The sequence below is a fragment of the Orbicella faveolata genome, unplaced genomic scaffold (genome assembly GCF_042242905.1).
Source record: "Orbicella faveolata isolate gen_17 unplaced genomic scaffold, um_ofav_v1 contig_35, whole genome shotgun sequence".
Lineage (NCBI taxonomy): Eukaryota > Metazoa > Cnidaria > Anthozoa > Scleractinia > Merulinidae > Orbicella > Orbicella faveolata.
Genome location: NW_028301564.1, coordinates 2,115,593 through 2,136,948, shown reverse-complemented (window position 1 = coordinate 2,136,948; position 21,356 = coordinate 2,115,593). Strand labels below are relative to the sequence as shown.

Below are 21,356 nucleotides of genomic sequence, written 5' to 3'. Positions count from 1 at the left end.
GGTGTGACGACAAAGGTTATTCCAGTGGTAGTGGGAGCATTGGGATCAATACCACTAAAATTGAAGGACAATCTGAGAGCCATTGAGGTGGGCATTCCTGTTGGACTGATCCAGAGATGTGCATTGTTGGGGTCGGCAAGAATTCTTAGAAAGGTGCTGGAGATGTAGAAAGAAGAGAAAAAGCAAACAAGGGGTGTTTCTTGGCTTCCCTAGGCAACTTGTTGTTGCCTGGAGCCAATGACGAAACCAGCTTCAATATCATCAATAGCTGTGCGAATCTTTAATAATAATAATAATAATAATAATAATAATAATAATAATAACAATAATAATAATGATAATGATAATAATAATAATAATAATAATATTTAAACAGGGAGCCCACTTGATTGAGAAATGCAGAGGTAAAACATTCAGATTGCAATCTGAATCTGGTTTGGTTCCAGTTATAGAACAAGAGCCAAGTTGCCTTAATGGAAGAAATAATTATATCAAACACAACGGACCATGTTTTACCACATTTCCAAAAACCAAGACATTTGAAAAAAGACACACAACAGGGTATTTTAGATGAACTTCAAGGTGTTTGGAAATGTCGTGAAACACTGTCATTTCAGTTCCCCAGTTCAGAAACAACAAGAATTGAGACAGAAGTAGATTATGTGCAAATGTTTATTCATTTTTCCAGAATGCAGCTCATAATAATATCATTCAAAAGCTGGACAAACAAACACCATCAGTATGGCTACTGAGTTCATCCACTTGTTTAGAATTGTCAATAAATTTGTGGAAAAATAAGTTATTTATAATCTTGATAAGGACATCACTACAAAGATAGCACTTTGAAAAAGTCACTATTCAGAAGACAAACAGCATCACACATAATCCCGCAACATTACATTATTGGCACTTTCCATTTTTTTCCTGCACCATAAGAGGCCTATTCTTGAAGGAGAAAAAATTATTTATTTTTCTCCATTCAGGGGACTGTGTGAAATGCCATTCACAGGGGATTGCAGAGTGAAAAATGGAATGTCCCACATTAAGTGGAAGTTCAAGGAGTTTTCAAAATATCGGTAACAGTTTTCTGTACAGGTTGTCAAAATTTTATAACATCTTTTCAGACTAGTAGGTTTGAAGAAAAAATAGATTTGTTTCATAGCACATTTAGAAAATGAAATAATTATTGTGAAAATTTCAAGTGTTACAGTAGATAGGTACAGAGTATTTCCAAGCATATGAACATTATAATAATTATATCTTAACTAGTTTCTGAGGTATATTCATTACCTAACCATGATTTGATTACATTTACACTAGAGGAAAGAACAGTGTCAAGACCCTTTAGGGGGAAGTCAGAAATTTCATTTACATTTGGTCTGATCTCAAGATGTTAAAATTGTTTATCAAAAGGATAGTTTGACTCACATCAAACACAATAAATTATGCACATAAAGGAATGTACCAAGCATTGGAGTATGAATGAAAGTTGTGTGAACAAATACTGACAGCAGGTTTGAAAAGCGATGGACCAAAGAATAAAGACTTTCTATAGCTTGAGCGAGTAACTTGTTGCCACCCTCACATCGCAAAAAAGGAAACAATAGCATGTCATTGAAAATACCTATAGCCAAGTTTCAAATTCTAGTCTTGTGTGTGTTACATTTATTACACTTAGAATTTGCAAAGGTTTTCAATCTGCTATTTAGCTGTAGCTAGCCTTAAATTCCCTTTCAGTTTGGCTTACATGTATCATCTGATCCCATCCACAATATCATGATGTCTAAATGTAGACCGATTAAACCTTCACCAGTGTATTATTTAAGTCAAACATCTACTGATTACATATCCATTAGGTGGACACTTCATCATTTTTAACCTATCATAACCAAACCAATGGCAACTCTACCTGAATTACTTTGAATCCATTTTTTAATGATATTTGTCATCGTTGGGTGCTTACAATTTCACCAAAAAATTCCAAACTATTTCAGGAAAAAATCAAATGGTACAGAGACATTTTCATGCAGAACATTTTGAGGTCCCTCCAGAGGTTACTGCTCTCTTCCCATTTGAAATGGAAGGCAGACCATCCTGTATCATTTCTAGTCTCCCATTAACGGAAAACAATAATCAGAAACCAAAACATAAAATGTAAGTTAGTTAATTTGCACATTGTGCAAAAACTACTTATCACTGTTCAAAATTCAAGCCAACTGGTCCTTTCTGGCAATCATAAGCACCATGCATGTCTGTTGTGTTATACTGTTTAGTTGAAAAACCTGGGATGCTTTCCATTCATCCAAAAATGCAAGTTTGAATTTCCAGAAATTTCCAGTGACAAATGGAACAGCATTTTCCAGAATTTCAAGAAAAGAGGACAACAAAAGCTGGTGTAATGAAATTTTCAGAAGATAATTTCTTGCTGGGAATTTCTGTTCCATTTGATTTTTCTGTGGGATTTTTGGTTGAATGGTTTGCTTTTTAAAAATTCAACAATTTCCAGATTTTCTGGAAACTTTCCCAAAAAAATTTCTGTACCATTTGTTCCAGTTTCAAAATTTTCAGCATTTTTGGTTGAATGGAAAGCGTCCCTGACCTGCATTACCTTTGTACAGATGTTGTCGACAGAAATTAGACCATGGTCACTTTGGAGGTTAAAACCTGCTCAACATGATCCTAACTTGCCAATCAATAAAACATTTGTAGTAAATAGTGCGGTTTTCAATTGAGTGTTGTAAAACCAAAACCAAACCAATTACTTACCAATTAGACTACTCAGCCAATCTCAAACCGTAGTAAAACCAAAACCAAAACCAAAACCAAAACCAAAGTAATTGTCTAATTACTTTCGACACTCAAATGAAAACCGTTCTATAACTATCATTATTTCATACCTATTAATTGTTTTTTCCGGCTAATATCCCTTGTATTTATGACAAATATTAAATTGCATTCAAGTATAAAATAGAAATGGCAAAAATTTAAGCTGTACAGAGAATGAATACATCTGTCTTAATTACAAAATTAGCTGAAGCGAGGTAAAAATGGTGATGGATGAGTTCCGCTTGAAGTAGTTTGGTTTGGATCTACAAATAACAAAACAAAAATACATCAATTACATATTAACAACAGCCTCCATTTGGTACAAAGATGTGTTTGGATATTTGTTCGAGGACGTTATCTGTTCCAAGAGAACAGTTTTCTAAGAGAGAAGCACAAGGACAATGGTAAGTTTCAAGGAACAGACAATGATCAAGGACAAATATATGAGAATATTTTTTTAAGTCAAATGGAGGCTCTCATTTTTGTTATCCTTCAAATGTTTTTTGCAAGGTACGTAATTGCGTAATATCACTCGGATATCCCCCAGTTTTTGCTGGCCAGGGGCATATTTAGTAATGTAATGCGTTTAGACCAGTCATGCGCAAGCGAAAATATTTGATGCATTATAACTATCAATAACTACTTTTGACCATTAAATTAATGCTTTGACTTGAAAGATGGGCTATTTTATGGGAATTATGTTTTCTTGAGATTTAAAATTACTCTCCACATTTGTGTTACTATGAGACAAAAAAAATTATAATCATATTTTGCAATTCTTTGTGGAGATCAGTTTTGCATATTTATATTTAATTTGACACAATTTTGATATTCAAAGAATTTAACTTTAATGAGAGCAAAGGCATTTTAACTTTCAGTAGTAACTAAAATCATTGTTTAAATTTTTTTAATTGAACTGAATTTGCAAATCAAAATATCTCAATTTTGCCTTTAATCTTGTTTATTTTGAAAAAAATATATACTTAAACAAAAACAGTTACATTTTAAAATGATTAACTTAGGGATAAATTGTTCCATTTGTTTCCCCTTGGAAGGAATGAATGTAAAGACATGGAAGAAGTCAAGCCTAAATACCTTGAAATACAGGCTGATTGGACAGCAATGCACCATGGGGCAGCTGTAATGAGGGCAAGCTCTGGTTGGCTGTTGGGTTCATCCCCAAGAGAACTGTTGAAATTTAAATGAACATGTCTCAAAATAGTGCTACAAGTTTACAAAATGAATTTAAGTTCTCTGTTGGAGGTTACTGGTAAATCGTTTTTGAAGAAGGTTACAAAATTAGGCAATATTATGTGTCATCTGTTTATCAGTGAGATATGTAGTGTAGATGACTATTGTAATTTGATTACTTGTGGCCTGCATAAGATTATAATAGTAATAATAACTACATATTTAACCAGAGTAAATTTGTCAGCATAAGCTGACAGGGCAACTGTAGAGGGGCAGCTGCTTGTCTCTTGCAGTACTGCCTAACTATTGGTGAGTCCAGTATGTGGAATCATTCCATGACAGTTTTGAAACATGATCTATGAAATCCAGTGGTCATTGCCAAATGGCAGTTCTTTATGATTAGTCAAATAAAATCAATAAATATTATTGCATGATGTCAATCTTCAATACATGATTAACAAATTGATGTGATCTTCACCAACTGCCAGTTAATTTTATTAAAAGCAGGGTTAATAAAATTGTTTATCAAAAAAGTGTCCTTCTTTAGATTGCTTTAAGACATTTATTGGTAATAGTTTAATACACTTTTCATTAATACTTATTTATAAACATTTTTAAGTATAAAAGAGAGGTGGACAATTAAGCAAAATGTACTGTGAAAGAACACTTTTCTATCACATTTCCTAGTAGGCTACTAAGCTAGAAATAAATATATAGTAAAAATGTGCAAAAGGTAAATGAGAATTAGCAATGGAAAATCCACTGTCTTGTAGAAGGCGGAAAACTGGGGAACCCAGAGAAAAAACAGTACCTGGATTAAAGTGATTTTGTGGGAGTACAATGCCAGATGGTTGTTCTTGCTGTTGTCGAGACAGGTGAAGCATAGCAGATTGTAGATTGGATGGGACGATCCCTATATGTGTCAAGGGTGTGGTGGCCTTGCCGTGCAGATTGGCAGCAGCACCAAACAAGGTGAGGTTAGGAGGTTGAGGTTGTGGCTGATGCAGTGCTTGTGACGTCATGGGAGAGCTTAGTGACATAGCAATGGATTGAGGTGATAATCCCGGGACAAATCCTGAATGGGTTGCTTGGCAGCTTTTGAGATCCACTGGTCTAAAAACATAAAACAAACCAAAATTATATCAATCATAAATTTTGAACAATGATTTCTCTTCATGTTATCAACAGCATGTTTTTGACTCAGCTAGTTTCAAGACAGGCTGTGGAAAATGACGATGCAGTTTAAGATCACCCTGGTGAGGAATACAGTTGACCCTGCTTGTTATGGCTGTGGTCAAGGCCATAACTATACGACTGCAGTGACAACTGTGACTTGAAGTAGTTATTTGCACTGCAGAGCAAAACAGACAGACACATGTATTCCCTCACCTTCTTGGTGAAGTGATGGTGTCCAAAATTGTTTGAGATGGAGTAGTAAGAGAGACAGCTGCCTGTTGTTGCTGCATTAGTGAAGATGCTGCTAGATCAATGAACTTGTTCGGTAACCCTTTTGCCGCAAGACTCCCAACAGATGCCGCCATCAATCCTGAATGACTGGTGCTCTGAACAACTACAGGAGAGGAACGAATTATTTTTGGTGGAGACGACATGGTGATTTGAGTTCGTGCAGGTGAAATGGTGGACGATTGGATTGGAAGTGAAATTGTTGTTGTAGTAATCACAGAACTTGGTAGATGAGTTAACAGTTGATCTCTTGGCTTTTCCTTGGGTGACGCAGGCATCTTGTTGAGAAAAGAAGCTAATGGCTGCTTTGGAGGAGTAGCCTGTTGAGAATGGAGCAATTTTGATGCTTCTGTTTGCCCCTGGGGCATCATCATGTCTGCAAAGTCTAATATTGTAACAGCAGGCTTTGACTGGAGACTGTCTGACAATGGAGGTGATTTCACTGTAACAGATTTTTGAGCAGTATCTTTCTGAGCAAGGTTTAATTCAGCGATTACTGATACAGTTTGAGGTTTCTGTTCAGGACCTGATCTGCTCACTGCAGTGGTTTCCATTTTGGTCACACTGGCTGTAGTGGTAACAGGTTTGTGTACCGGTATGACAGTGGCCAGAGCTGCTATAGTCGGCTTGATATCTGCAAGTCTGTCTGACTGTGCAAGGTTCTTCAAAACCGATAAAGCTGTGGCTGTTGTTGCTAATGAAGCAGAAATTGCTGGTACTACTGCTGGTGCCGTGGTTGAAGAGGTAATTCCAGTGCCTACCACTGATGGAGTGGCACTTGCCACGTCTTTTACATCAGCATTGCCGACATTCTAAAGGGGTATAAGAATAAAAACATAAACCTTCTCGCATTTCTTCAATTGCATGCATTTTTTCATGTTTGCAGTGCACAAATGAACTCTTGGCAAACAAATTTACTTGTGATAAAACATCAACATGATGAAACAGATGACCATGTATTCTCAAACAACATGTGACTGGTTTAACTTACACTGTCCTGGTTTTCTGGGGATTCCCCTTGCTTCTTAGGGCCAGGTGCTGAAAAAGCAAAGATAATCAAGGAAAGAAAGTTATAAAACAGTTTCGGAACTAAAAGAGAAAAAGATAGCCACTAGCAGAGTCATATACAAATTGCATGCAGTTAAAGTATTACCTCATTGAAAGAAATTATGGGTTTGATGGTACAGGCTAGGATAAAATTCACCTCCTGCTGGGATTGACAAGTAACTCATGCCTCAAGTATATCTGATAGGTTTAATTTCCCTACAGATAGGTCCCAATAGGCAGGGAAAGAACATGTATAAAATTCAGGCTTGATTCTCACCCTCTTCACTGTGACACCACACACAACAGCTGTTACCCAACAACACCCAAGTGAACTAATTGAAAGCAAAAAGTGAGAAGGGAACCCAAAAAGATGAAAACAAAAACACAACTGTTTTGAGTGCACAATACTAGCTGGGAAGTCATGGGTTTGAATACCATCTGGAACTAATTTTTCACCTAAATATGTACATGTACGAACAACTGATGATTGTCAATGACCACTGACCATCTCGACTGGTTGTTGACACTTACCTTTTTTATAGACTCTTGCTCTGAAAGACAACAACAACAACATTGAACATGTTAGGTTCAGAAATGAAACATTCAAGATCTGAGGATTTTGCTACACGGCAGTTCCTAAAACAAAACAAGAAACACTTACGGAACACTTGTGTATTTTCCATGAGCCTGCTTGCTTTCTTTGAAAAGAATTCTGAAGTTGGAGAGACATCAACATTAATTTTTTAATATCATTTTCATACATCATTAATGCAATGCTATGTTTAATACCAAGTGAAAGGTAAATACTATCCATAGGTCCCCCAGGGTCTTAAGAGATTTTGCAGTTAAGTATTGCTGTGCCAAAGAAACTCACCGGCTTGTCATCCAGCCCTTTGGCCACAATGGTCGTACATCATTTTCAAAGAAGACCTGAACAGAGAAACAAAAGTTTACAGACAATACTGTAAAGTTACTAAGAAAAGAATCCAAAAAATGGAACGACATTTCTGTGTCACGTTGGCACCATTATCAAGTGAGGAATACAACCGAAAAGACAATTTATACTAAAAGTAAAGATGTGACATAGAATAAATCAATTAAGAACAAAATTATCTTTTCTGTGGCATTCTTCACTTAATAATGGTACCAAGATGACACCAAAGTGTCATTCCGTTTTCCCACTTTTTTTCGGTATTTCTAAATTTAATCTTAATAAAAGAATCAAGGCAAAAAAGACAACAAAAATTCTTATGACAAACCCTCAGTTATTTTATAGTGGTACAAGGAAATTGTCAGAAGCAAAGAAGGCTTCAAACTGAACAGAAGACATTGTTATTTAGCTTGACTTAGATTTGCACTTCGTCATGCTAGTCAAACCCAGCAGGTTTCTAGAAACCATTAAATTATGGTGTGTTATGACCATCTCATCAGCCTATGAACAGAAGACATGTGTGATCACAAAATGCACACATTTTACCTTCAAATGCTCCTCAGCAGACTGGGCTCTAGTCTTTGACATTTCAAAGATTTTGATCTTCATCTCGACAACATCACACAACAGCTGCCTGGTAATTATTTAAATATGCACCAATCAAACTTGCATTAAAAATAATATTATGTGTCATCAATTCACCACTCACTTAAAATGTAAACATAAGCAAACTAAATGCAATAAATAGACCAATTTTGATGTATTAAAATTCTAACTTGGCTCTGAGGCTTAGCAGAATAAAACAAAAGAAGTCACATCGAGGATGAGGGATGAATAATTAATTTCTTATGTTTTATTCCCCTGAGCCCCGGGGCCAAGTTAGAATTTTAGTAGATCGAAATGGGCCTTTTAGAACATTGTGTATTAAAAATTACATGTAGCAGTATTTACCTTAACTCATCAGTCCAAATGAATTTTCGCTTAGGGACATTTTTCTTTGTCTTATCTTCTGGCTGAGCAGGTGCCTAAAGTCAATACAAACTAATTATTATTAATGATTCCCTTGAGTTAATAAGACTTAATTTACTCTGATTCAAATAAATGTGAATTTGATGATATTCATCATTCTAGAACGGTTTTCAACTGAGTGTCGTAAAACCAAGACCAAACCAGTTACTTATTAATTAGACTACTCAGCCAATCTCAAAACGTAGTAAAACCACAACCAAAACCAAAGTAATTGCCTGATTATGTTTGACACTCATTGGAAAACCACTCTATTCAGTAACCATTCTTACATTTGGATCTGTAGGAGTTGTGATCTCATCACTTTTCTCACTTTCCTCAACCAGTTCCATTGCTGACTTGAAAAGTTCCTTCTGTAATGAAAAACATTACAATAGTAGCATATCCACACACAAATAAATCACAAAAATTATGCACATTTGTTCTGAGTTCTGCTAATTTGTGCAGTGACTTTACTTCACAAAATGCTATCATTCAAGGAAATATTGTCAGCCAGTAGTATTTTAGTTTCACATCAGAGTACTAAAAGTCAAAGGAGTATTTATAAAATAAAACACCAAGTCAAATACCTTATGATCATCTGCATTTTCTCCATCTTGTTTGGCACTGCTATAATAAAATAAGCCACATAAAATTTCAAAGCACTTCCAGACTACAAGTGAAAAGTTTGTTGGCATATTTACCAGAAATGACTAAGGCAAGTAATATTATAATAGTTAAATAGAGTCATCTATTAATCATCTAACATGTCTTTTGCAGTCAAATTTTTCATCATTCTTTCTTATGATATAAAAGAGATGGTAATTTAAACGAAAATCAAATGTATTCTTACACACGTTTGGATTTTTGAAGGAAGCTTGCTAAACAAAACCTGAATCTGGAGAGAAAATAATTTTGGCACAAGAAAGGACTCAGCGCACGCTATTGCCTGCAAACTACAAATGAGCTTCATTTACATTTTTTCTTTCTTTCTTAATTTTAAACGTAAATGCATTTGTATTACAATTTGCTGGCTGAAAAACCCTATTCTTAACAAATTGGTGCAGCTAAATCTAAGATTTGTAAGCTTGCAACTGCCAGGTCAAAGTCATTTTAAAAGTACGAAACACAAATTGTCAGAACTAACATTTTAAAAATGGGGAGTACAAGGAGAAATAACATTTTCAGCATACAGTTATAAAGTTACCTTTGTCTTTGACTTTCCTCTTCCACATGTCTCTTAACCTCTTCTTCAAATCTCTTAACTTGCTCTGGTATGACTCTATCCACAGCTATGAAAAACAGGCCAATGATTTGTTAATTGATTTGACTTACACAAGAACAATGATACATTTGTCTGTGCTTCTAAAAGGAAAGAGACAGAGTTTGGGAGAACAAGAATTGCTTTGGAAACTGAAATTGTTTTGAGCTTTGAAAGTTGCCATGTGTTCCCCATAAGCTTTGTGGAAACAGAGACACAATGTTACTTATTTCCCTTAGAAAAAAGTTAACAACATTAAACTGTACATTTTAACGGTTTTTCTCTACTGTTACTGACAAAGACTATTAGCTAACTATTTCTGTTAGGATGTTCCAAAGCTACACTACAGTCATTTTACTGAACAATACGTTCTCACTGCTTCAATTCTTTCAGTGAGTAGAAGTTTGAGATCATATAAGAAATGCTAAGGAAAAACAAGATGTAGGTGACTGTTTTTACAGCTGTTGCAAGACTTCCCAATTTACCCAATTCAGTGTTCCTGTAGCTCAACAGAAACAGGACTGTATCTCCTGCCATAAACAGCCACACAAAGAACTTGGCCAAAATCCAGCCATCTTGACCTCACAATTGCTCAATAAGCCACATATAGTGGAACCTCAATATGACAAAGGGCCAGGCAACTGACAAAATATGTTTGCTATAACAAGGTTTTGTTATATCGGGAGTCTTCTACATATATTTTACCATTATTGGGCCAAAGAATATCCTGCTCATTATAGTTAGGATTTTGTCAAGAGAGCTTCATTAATTAATCAAGGTTCCACTGTATCATAACTCTATAAAACTAGCAACTGAAACATATCTTAAATGTTAAAGAAATAACTATAGAAACACAGCATCCTCCATTTCATTGTTTCCATGGAGTTTCAGAAACACTCAGGAAAAAAAGCTGTTAAAACATAGAATTTTGTTTCCACAGCTTTTCCCATCTGCCAACCATACCACTCATGTTAGGCTTACTCTATGGCAACAGAACAACCTTTCACTTTTTTAATGAAAAATAAATGGCTCCCATCACAGCTACACAAAGATTAGTAATTGAATTACAAGACTAACCTGCTTTGAGTTTAGCCATTGGCTCTCTCAGTCGAGCAGCCTAAACAATAACAAAAGAGTTTGAAACAAAGTCGTATGTTAATATTAATAACTGTAATGGGAACAAAACTAGTAAACTAAAACACTATTTTCACCTGTTCATTTATAAGAAGATTCTTTGCTCTTTTCTTCAATGTCTCCTTGGTGCATGGCAAATAGTAAGCCAAAAATTCATAAATACCCTAGAAATGCATGGAGAACTAGGGTTAAATTAACATGAATAAAATCTCCTGTGACTTCATATACAAATTTAGGCAATAAAGCATAAGAAAGCAAACTCATATTGTATGTAAAACTGGACAATATCCATTATAATCCATCAAATATTTTTGCTCAGACTCAATCGGTCTAAACATGTCACATGACTGAATATACCCTAATTAGCTAAAACTGGGGAATATCTGAGCAATATTCCCCAATGTTTGTGTTGTGAAAAATATTTGAAGGGTAATAAACACAATAGCCTCCATTTGACTTAAAAACATACTGGGATATTTGATCTTAAACACTGTCTGGTCCTCCAAGCTCACAGTTTTCCACTGTTTGCTTCTTGGAACAGGAAACGTCTGTGGACAAATTTCTGACCATCTTTGGGTGTCAAAGGAAGACTATTGTTGATTTAACATACAAAAATCGGCATTTAAAAAAATAATAATACATTTACTTATATTTACTATGCCTTACCGATTGCACTTTGCCACTAAGTGTTCTTGACTTGGTTTGGAGCCTACAACAGGACATTAAATTTTCAATTATACTTACAATATCAAACAATACATCTATTCTATCATTACAACAGGATGTTAAGTTCATTGTTTTAATACTTGGTTATCAGACTAGACTAGTATGTACCTAGGTCTTTGAGTGTTCTGGCATGGTTGTTCATGTTTGTCGTGTGGTTGTCAATGCTCAAAAGTCCACCTGCTAAAGGTACCATGGGTTTCTCTGCAGGTAGCATGCAAAGTTCAAAACCATGACGCTTTAGTATTGAAAAGCAACTCTTGGAAACAAAATATACTCACTCCAGCAACATATGGTTGACATCAGAGTTAAAGAACTTGCATTTCCCCTCAGTTCCACTGGCACTTCCAGCCTGCTTCAACCTCAGGATACAGCTTTCCAGGTCCGCAGGTAAACATTGTGGAAGAGTTGGTTCTACCACCTCTAAATTCCCATCTCCCGATTGTATTCCATTTTGAAGCGAAGTATTGGAAGGAGCACTAATAACTTTATCAGGTTGCGTGCTAGACGTACTTTCTGTGGCTGCAACACTATTGTTACCATTCACATGTACCATGACTGAATTCCCTGGCTCAGTTTTTACAACTCCATGATTGCTAAGCTGTGAATTCAGTGATTTTGCAGGAGAAGACTGGCTGGTTGAAGTGCTGTTTGGTCCTTGTGAAACCACACTAGGACTTAGAGCAGGATTTGAAGAGATTGTTCCAGAAATTGAAGTGTTCTTTGCAGTGGAAGAGGGAGATGATAAAAGGTTTGTAATGTTTGCATTTCCCATGCTAAGCTTCTTCTTATGTTTCTTTTCTTTGTCTTTTTCACCACTTAAAAAAAAAATAAAATAATATTTCAACAAAAATGTTACAAAGTAATACACTGACATCCATGAACTATCTTGCAGCATGACATGGCAAAATGTAGATAAGCTTGTAGAAAAACAGCTTACTGTGCAGTCATGCCTTTTACATTTAGTGCTGCATTAATTAATCCCCAAATTCCTGAGATTAATCAAGATCAACCGTAAAATCACTAAATAGTCCAACAGTCAGGTGACAAGAATTAAAAAAAAAATCTTCAAGATGTTGAGTTAATGGATGGTTAGTTTTCAGTGCCAACATTAGAAACAAAGCAGGAATTGATCTTTTGAGCTTACCTGGAGCTCTTTCGTGGCTTCTTCTCTTTGTCTGTGGACTTTTTTCTTTCTTTCTTTTCACTGGGGTCCTTGACCTTCTTGACTTTAGGCACCTTTGGAATTTTCTAGAAATCATTACAGCAAAATATAAATTCCAAGATTTTCATTGCAAACTAAAGGAGCTGTCATCAGTAGTTGAAACATGATTTACATCCATTCCAGCCTTGATTTTCTGGAAATTCTCATAATCTGGATTTTTTCCTTATAACTTGAATTACACAAGTTCTTGTATGTTACATTACAAGTACATTAGAATATTTGATGAACTGTTCAATTGCAGGCATGTATGACTAATGTTGATAAATATTCACACCTTGGGAGTCTTAGTTTTGACTTTCTTTGGTTTCTTGAAGTCTTCATCCTCACTAAAATGTAAATGAATGTAGTTACATATAGACAAAAATCAAGAACAGACAATTCTTTTAGCACAGAACAGCATATCATAGTAGGGTTCACTTGCATAATCATTACCAAGAAACATTAAAAATAGTCTCAAAAAAAAAACTATTAACATAAACGTTTACCTTTCACCAGCTGGGGATAGTGGCCTAAAGTTTAGGATACCCTGATTAATGTAAAAACCACCATGTTCTGTTGTCCAGTCAGCTGAGATAAACTCATCATGCTAAGGAAATCAAATCAAAAATTAGAATCCAAAGTGCCTCTTACAATACAATCAGGAGAACACTTACATGTACTGCAATACCTATTAAATATATTAAATGTATTCAAGCAAAAGTACTTATTTATTATTCTTCAATTATATCATTTTACCATATCAGGTCAAAAGACTAAGAAAAACATTAGCCTGTGGAGTCCAACTGTAGAGTAACATATTCTGTTTTCGCCTGTTGTGCGCACTTAATATGACTGGTACAATTTTTAGATGAATTGTGATGAATTTAAAACTAGATGCCAGAAGACTAGAAAATGACATATTGGTGGAGTTATAAAACCTTTATTTGATGGTTTAACATTTAATGTGCAGACATTTTGCTCATTGCTTGTATTTTAGCAACTCGCAAAATATCTGTGTAAATTATATATGTTATTTCTGTAGATATGGTGTATTTATAATACTTCTAAGCAGTCTAATTTTTGCTGGATATAAGGTAAAGCTTTCAGAGATACTGTATATTTGTCAAGCGATAAGCAACACAACAAAATTAGTGTGCTCTCCTCACATTCTTCAAGAATGAGATGGATACCATTTTTTGATTGGTAACATTTGCCTAAACCTTGTCAAATCCTTAGTAATATTATAACAAAATGTAAAGTGGAACTCACAGCCTCACTGTCGTCAACAAACGGGTCAGTCTCATCATAGCCATAGGTAACATCAATTAAATCCTGGGACAAAGGGAAAAAACAACAAACATGTCACTAAACAGAAGCGGTTTCACTGGACAGCAACTGATCTTCAAGACCTTGCATCTGTTTGGCTCAAACAACTAACTTGATTTTCAAGTTGTAATGTGAGGTTTGACTGTTTTTAGAAAAACAAGTGCAGGACAGGCAGCTTAATGGAGCAAAGTGTGAAGCACAATTCACAAAAGCATTAAGTATGATGACAGGCACAAGATGGTCTTTTTTTCTTTTTACACATACCGGTAGTTGTAAGCTGGGTTTTGAAATGGAGGTATATTCTGTTTAGATTTGAAATCCAATTCATAAAGAGCACATTCTTGTGGTATGGAGAAATTTAGCTTGTTTTGTTGTAATTTAGAGTGCTATGCACATCCCTATAGATGAGCACTACACTGTGAGATGGGGACATGGAAAAATAGAGAGTCTATTTAACAAATTGAAATCAGTTTTTCCTGTGTCTGTCCTGTTATTAATCTAGAATTTTGTCATAAACATTGTCAAAGTAGCCGTAGACAATGTTATGACAAAATTCATTGTCGATAACAGGACAGACACAAACAACTGACGACAATAATAAACTGTCATATTGTTCGCTCTCACTCGTTGCATGAACTTTGCATAAATTATAAATTCATGAGTCTGTCCGCTTATTGACAATGAAAATTTGAAAATGAGCGCACAAGAATTTCTGAAGTTATTGTAAAATATACTATAACATAAAACAATTTGTGATGTAAGGGGAAGGGGGAAGTTTATACAGGTCCACATGGGGTAACAAAGGAAGAGCACTTTTCTGTTACAAGATGGGTGGTGATATATGGAGATGTATTTTTTTTTGGATGGTGATGTAAGCAGAAGGACTTACTGGGATCTAATGTTGGAGAAAGATACTCCTAAAACACATGCTTGTAAGGCCTGTTCCTTCTACTTAAGAAATGTTTATCCTTAGTATGCAGTCTACAGTTTGTACAATGCCTACATACTGGATTTTCCACTTCTCATACCTCCCTGCAAATTTTTTCCTATTTCTGCTAGTTTCAGCTACCAAAGAGATCCCACTTCCCACACTCTCTTTCCCTCCTTCCATAGAGTTTCTGCCCCCTTCACTCCCTGGTCGCTGCCCCCCCCCTGTCATCCTCCCCTCCATGTGTACAGTCTTCATTATCAAATATTGACTGAAGATATGACACATGGTCTGTGCTTTGCTCAGAATTGCAAAATTGCAGTCTTATTACCCGAAATAATAATTCTGTGATACTGAAATATTTTGAACAAAATGTTGTGATGTTCTAACCTTAGATTATGAATAACCTCACTTAAAACACAACTTTTTACTGTATTGGGGCTCGAGTATAAAACTAGATAGAAAGCACCAGTTTGAGTGATATTGTTATTGCTTCAAAACAGACTTATCTGAACCAATGAAGGGTTCATAGGATTTTGTAGAATCACTGCAGCAAAATCCCCCACACAGAGAGAATGGTTCGTCTTCTGGAACGAAATCTTACCCTGGCTTTCAACCGGAAACAAAATTGGCCTGACTCTTCCGTATTAACTATTCAAAGAAAATCGATTGCGAGCTAAAAATATTACGATAAGAAACTAAAATTCTAAAAATATTCAGTTAGAAACATTTCATCACAAACACACTTCAAAGGAATCAAGTTGAACATTGACGTACACCACAAAGAGAGAGAAATTTAACCGGTAAAGTGAAACCGACAACGTTGTAAATAACGCAAAAAAGCCATCATCGTCATGTAAAAATATCACACATTAAAGGTGTATTGTAAATGCTTTACAAGAGAATTTAATACACAAAACCAAGTTTCTCAACATATCAATGCTTGCCAAACAATGGGATAAAGTCAAAAACGTTTTACACTTCTCAGAAAAAGGCAGTTACGAACTTACAACAACAGGGTCATGTCATAAACATAATGAATTAGTCAAGTAACATAAGCGCTACTCAAAACAAGTGATTCAAATTATTTTAACGCCGATGGAATCAATACGCCCCCATAAAAGCAACGGTTTTCGTAGTATTTCCAGGCTAGAGGCAATTAATCTACTCCTAATCCATGTTGTGGCATAAGTTAATTTAAGCTTACACAAGAACGACAAAAACACTTGATCAAAGAAAACCAACTCGGTTAATACGCAAACTTGTATAAGCTTAAGCTTAACAACGTTGACGAAAAATAAATGACTGGGCACTTTACTATAATTTTTACTGTACCTCCACTCGATCCCGTCTTCGCTTCTTAGATTTGGGTGCCTGTAAAAGAGTAAACGTGTTCGATCTCCATTTCAAAATAAGTTTACTATATACGCATCGCGCATTTCATGGCTTCGACGGCACTGCGGTTTCTAAGGAATCCGGAGTGTTGGACAAAAAAACGCGCTGAGCTGACAGAGGTGCACAACTTACATATTTCTCCTCAAACTTCTTGGCCAAAGCTCTTAGATTTTCTTCCTCTCCATCTTCTTTCCACGGGGTTTTCTCCGGAGTATCACTGGACTTCGCGAGCTAGAAAAAAAAATTAGGGAATCAAAAATCACGGGCATGTTTTAACAACGACAAAAATCAGCAATAAATTGATGTGCTTTATTGATAAAATTGCCTCCGCTCTGAAGAAGAGCCCTGGAGAGCTTAAACTTCACCCACCGTAGAAGTTTTTACAAGGTCCAGAAACGAAAACTCCGGACACTTCTTGTCATCGCTTTCCGTAAGAGGGAGCTTGAAGCGCAAAGTTCGGACCGTTTCTGAATTTTTCCAGTGTGCATCCACTGTCTCCGAAGGAAAAGGGTTAGCTTTTTCCATATCCCATCAAGAAGAACCCAAAAACACGGGCCGCGGCCGTGGAGCCTTAGTTAAACCCCATCGACACGAACCTTATCCATCTTGAACTTGCCCGCTTCTCGCTCCAAAATTCAACACTTTGTTCAACTGCGCATGCTCAATGGCCAACTGCGCAGCCGCAGTGCGATTTTTATAGCGAGGAGGCTTCAAAGTTTGTGTCTTGGTGGAAATTACAGAGAATCTACAACAAATCGAGCAATCTTCCGAATTTCGAATTTTGCCTCGGAGTGGGCTGAAAACGTGGAGAACGGCCCCAAATCGGCCTAAATTCGGAGAAAACGCGAAAAAGATTGTTTAGACAAATTTTAAAAATATGGTTTTCTGCTCCCTTAAACTGTCTAAAATCTCAAAATGTGGTCCTTTTTATGTCCAAAATGGCGAAAAACGCGAAAGCGTGTGCGAATCGGCCCGCTACGCCCCACCCGGCGCAAAAGAACGCACATGTTTCCACAGAATCGCTAGCTTAACTACATTATGCAAAGCCCCCATTGTTTGCCCCTGATCAATTTTTCAGCGCTACATGTACCTGATACGCGCTTATGCTTGCGTGAAAAAAGCGCTTTTGTTGGCTGATCGCGGTTGAAAATGACAGATGCTATACCAACCGATAATTGTAATTGGACGCATTCTTGGCCGTGTTTACAGCTCGAAAGAGAACAATATTGCGTGATATGCACAATTTACTTCCGGTTTACGGGAACAGCCGCTGAGCACGTGCAGGCTCAAATTATTTAATTTCTTTTCATATTGTTACTGCTGATTTTACTTCTCATAGAAATTACAAGTCAAAATGCCTATCTCTTTACACAGTCATAGTGGGCAGTTCTGTAAGCACGCTTTCTGTTCATTAGAAGAGGTTGTTGTTAGAGCGATCGAAGCCGGGTTTACACATTACGGGCTATCGGAACATATGCCGCGATATGAAATAGAAGATTTATACGAGGAAGAAGTGGAGGTAAGTTTTGCTTTCAAGTCAAAACTGAAAGATCAAGATACCCGTATTACACAGAGTTTCATATATTTACATCTAACGGAATAACATCAGTGTAGAGAATCTTTCGACACGGGTATAATTAAGCTTATTAGTTTCTTGAGGATGGACATAAGAAGTTTGAATGCTTTCATACATTGAATAAAATAGCTTAAAACCCTATATCTTTTTTATTTGATCGCTCCCTTATCTATTCTAGTGATATTGGCAGTTTAATTCTAGTGTAGTCCTATGGGTCCATTTGGGAAGCCATTTTATAGTCCATTGACCTGGTCCATATTATCAGGGTGTTCCGTGGCTGGCTGTCCTACTAGGCTGTTGATTTCTGAAAATCCTGCAAATTTCACAACTAACAACTGCACCATACCCGAGTTCACCCACTCAATCATATCAGAAGCCCTGTCTAGTGTCTTGATTTCCTGATATCTTGCAAAGTTACTTGACATCGCCAAACTTTTGGCTCAAATTCTTTGGAGACGGTAAATACCTAATCATACCTTTTTGGTACGCATTGGCAGCATTGTAAACGTTTTTGTCCCATCATGGTTATTATGGCTTACTGAGTTTCACTTTAATACAATCCATGGCTCAACCAAACTTGCCTTATGCTGCTGAAGCATACCAAAAAGATACGATCAGGTGAAAGCATTGGCTGGTATCAGGAACACTTTAAAATTTGATGTTGTCACAGTGACAGAAACACTTGATTGATCCTTAATATGTTATATGATCCTTATTATGTTTAATTAATCAATCAATGTGATAAATCTTCTCACTGACTGAGTGATTGATTAACTAATTAAATGTGTGACTAACTGACCAACAAATAATCTGACTGAAGGGCTTACTGTGTGACTGACTAACCATTCAGCCTGTGGGCTGACATATGTACTGACAAATTGACTGATGACCTGAACACGCTGGAGGTGGATGGACCTACTAGTCTGACTGAATTACCAACTGGCCAACCACATGACAAGTGCACCCTACTCTAGTAACAGGAACTGACATGATTCTTGCCATTGTAGGAAAATATGACACCTGCTGATCTCCAGAACGTGTTTGAAGATTTTGTAAAGGAAGCAAGGCATCTTCAAGAAAAATACAAAGACAAGATTTGCCTAATTGTTGGCTTAGAAACAGAAGTTATAAGAGAAGATAGTTTTGATCGGATTCGCAAGTTGAAAAAGGACCTGAAATTGGATTACATAGTAGGATCAGTTCACCATGTTGATGGAATTCCGACTGATTTTAGCCGTGAACTTTTCAAAAAAGCAGAAAATCAGGCTGGTGGAACAGAACAAGTGATGTGCAGATACTTTGATCTCCAGTACAAGCTAATGGAAGAACTTAAACCTGAGGTCATTGGTCATTTTGATGTCATCAGACTTTATCGAGCTGATTTTGAAATTACAGATTTGATTTGGGAGAAGATTGTTCGGAATATAGACTTTGGGAACTCCTATGGAGCTTTGTTTGAGATAAATACAAGTGGTGCATCACCAAGAAAGAATCTGAAGTATCCATACCCTCACACACGAATTCTTCAGGTAAGAATAGCGAAATGATGATTCAGTACTGTATTTGGATTATATCATGTTGTAAGTATAAGATTGCCTCTACTTTATAAAGGGAACTCAAGTTGTCATACTTTTTTTGTAGAGGAATGAAATATCTAGTAATTTCCTTAACTAGATACCTGCTGTTGAAATTTTAATATTGGGCAGTAGTTTTAGTTCAAGTCAAGCGATGATTTGCACTCTGTTTCTCAAATTCCCAAAAAATCTTGTTGATCAGCAAAACTTTTAAATGTCTCTCTCCTCCACAGAGGCTCAAAGGATTTTTTTCGGGTGGGGAGAATCTGCTGAACGATGCAAGTGCAGGTGCAGGGTTAGGTGAAGGGCGACGTCGGAGATCCATTCAACTTTGTGCCTGCACTCACCTTGCACAGTGACTCTCTATAATGAACATTTTGAACCTCTGCAGAGGACAGAGTTTAGATGTAACATCAGGAATTTAAACAAGACTGGAATTACTAAGTTTTCTGTAGTCATTGATTCTTGGAAAATATAGTGTAATGCTACATTGTAGTTTCATTTCTAAAGACATAGCGCAGCCAATTCCTGTAAATAAAAAACTTAGATGTTACAAATTTCTGCCCACAGCAAAATGCCTTTTCTGATTCCAAACAGCCAAGTGCAGGCTATGACAAAACACAAATCAAAATTATGTTAGCCTGTTAACAGGCTCTCTAGTTGACAATGGTGTGAGAGAAAGTGGGAATAAAGAGGAGAGAAGAGTGAGTTGGGGAGAGAGAGGAGGAGAGCCACCCCAATCCCCACCACCACCCCCAGCCACTTCACTATCAACCAGTTCTTTCTTGGCCCTTTTAGCCGTAGTCAGACCCTTCCAACCAGAACTTGTTCACAGGCTAAAATTATAAAGTTATGTATGGAGCCAAGCAAGTTCATTTAAGTGGAGTTGCTAATTTTCCATAACGTTTACCAAAAACAGATCAAGTGAAGGACACTTAGAACTTTTCTTTATCGCCTAAATCTCAGAACTGACATAATTATGATAATTATCATTTGCATCTTTTTTTCTCATAGTATCTTCTGACTTCTGGAGCTAAACTTACACTGTCTGACGATGCACATGGTACTGGTGATGTAGGTTTCTGGTACAACAACTTGCCCCAGTACTTAGCTACTCACAATGTCAATGAGCTATACTATCTGGAGAAGGCCCTGATGACTAATCCCTCCTCAGAGCATCAAGGCAGTGTGGTGTGTAAGAAGATGGCAGACTGTTTAAGCCATCCATTTTGGACTCGCTGCTCTGACATTTTAGAAAATGACAAATAAAATTTTGTTTCCTAATCTTTGGTCATTTGTTTGTGGGGCTGAAACTCAGTGAGGTAAACTTTTCTACAGGGAGGTTCTTCCCCGTAGTCCAAACCCTTATACTTTTATATACTGTTTTTGACAGAAAAAGTAACCCTTTCGTACTCAATTTATAGAAGTGACACCCATTTTTTTATTGTGTAGTATCGCTGGACATTTTTATTCTAACATTGTAACTTTGAATAAATGTTTATTATCGGAAAATTGCCACTTGTGAAAAAAGATAACTAGGTTTTCGTCACCTAGTTCAAAAAGTTTCTCCAATAAGACGCAAGATTTATTTCAGCTTATCGTAAAGTTCAAACAAGTGCAATCTACTTTTTCTACAGCAGGTTACGCTTTCTGGTTAGTTTAGCAGACTTTTCGATATTTGTTAACACTTGTAGCTCCGGGTTTCAGGTTTGTGGTGGTGGTTAGTTGTTACAAAAGTGTGGTTCGTCATGCTTTCACCAAACTAGATTGA

General features: G+C 36.4%; 2 protein-coding genes across 4 annotated transcripts; one reads left to right on the top strand and one right to left on the bottom strand.

Moving 5' to 3' along the window:
- Positions 1–654: 654 nt before the first annotated feature.
- Positions 655–17,111, bottom strand: LOC110048365 (ubinuclein-2-like). Of its 3 annotated transcripts, none has more exons than XM_020754152.2 (24): positions 16,805–17,111; positions 16,568–16,666; positions 16,376–16,414; positions 14,056–14,118; positions 13,293–13,393; positions 13,082–13,133; positions 12,730–12,833; positions 11,864–12,400; positions 11,526–11,568; positions 10,937–11,023; positions 10,803–10,842; positions 9,672–9,756; positions 9,055–9,094; positions 8,758–8,838; positions 8,411–8,484; positions 8,006–8,093; positions 7,403–7,458; positions 7,190–7,240; positions 7,060–7,079; positions 6,473–6,519; positions 5,407–6,293; positions 4,829–5,130; positions 3,922–4,014; positions 655–3,089 (listed from the first exon to the last, which is right to left on the bottom strand). In XM_020754152.2, the coding sequence occupies exons 1-24, from the start codon at positions 16,958–16,960 to the stop codon at positions 3,028–3,030; spliced, it is 3,207 nt and encodes a 1,068-aa protein (XP_020609811.1). In that variant the 5' UTR covers positions 16,961–17,111; the 3' UTR covers positions 655–3,027. The 3 variants fall into 3 exon arrangements, with proteins under 3 accessions (XP_020609811.1, XP_089128761.1, XP_020609812.1); XM_089272635.1 differs by having other exon boundaries at positions 16,568–16,657; XM_020754153.2 differs by lacking the exon at positions 3,922–4,014.
- Positions 17,112–17,729: 618 nt separating this feature from the next.
- LOC110048366 (uncharacterized) lies at positions 17,730–20,869 on the top strand. Its single transcript, XM_020754154.2, has 3 exons — positions 17,730–17,954; positions 19,019–19,540; positions 20,600–20,869. Exons 1-3 carry the CDS (start codon positions 17,790–17,792, stop codon positions 20,852–20,854), a joined length of 942 nt encoding a protein of 313 aa, XP_020609813.2. The 5' UTR covers positions 17,730–17,789; the 3' UTR covers positions 20,855–20,869.
- Positions 20,870–21,356: the final 487 nt, after the last annotated feature.

Excerpts from the sequence above, each read along its gene's own strand:
- LOC110048365 (XM_020754152.2), bottom strand. The coding sequence starts at position 16,960 with ATGGAAAAAGCTAACCCTTTTCCTTCGGAGACAGTGGATGCACACTGG. Across the intron at positions 11,569-11,863 it reads GTCAACCATATGTTGCTGGA|GCTCCAAACCAAGTCAAGAA; the intron begins GTGAGTATATTT and ends GTCCTGTTGTAG. Across the intron at positions 6,520-7,059 it reads AGCAAGAGTCTATAAAAAAG|CACCTGGCCCTAAGAAGCAA; the intron begins GTAAGTGTCAAC and ends TTGCTTTTTCAG.
- LOC110048366 (XM_020754154.2), top strand. The coding sequence starts at position 17,790 with ATGCCTATCTCTTTACACAGTCATAGTGGGCAGTTCTGTAAGCACGCT. Across the intron at positions 17,955-19,018 it reads TATACGAGGAAGAAGTGGAG|GAAAATATGACACCTGCTGA; the intron begins GTAAGTTTTGCT and ends TTGCCATTGTAG. Across the intron at positions 19,541-20,599 it reads CTCACACACGAATTCTTCAG|TATCTTCTGACTTCTGGAGC; the intron begins GTAAGAATAGCG and ends TTTTTCTCATAG.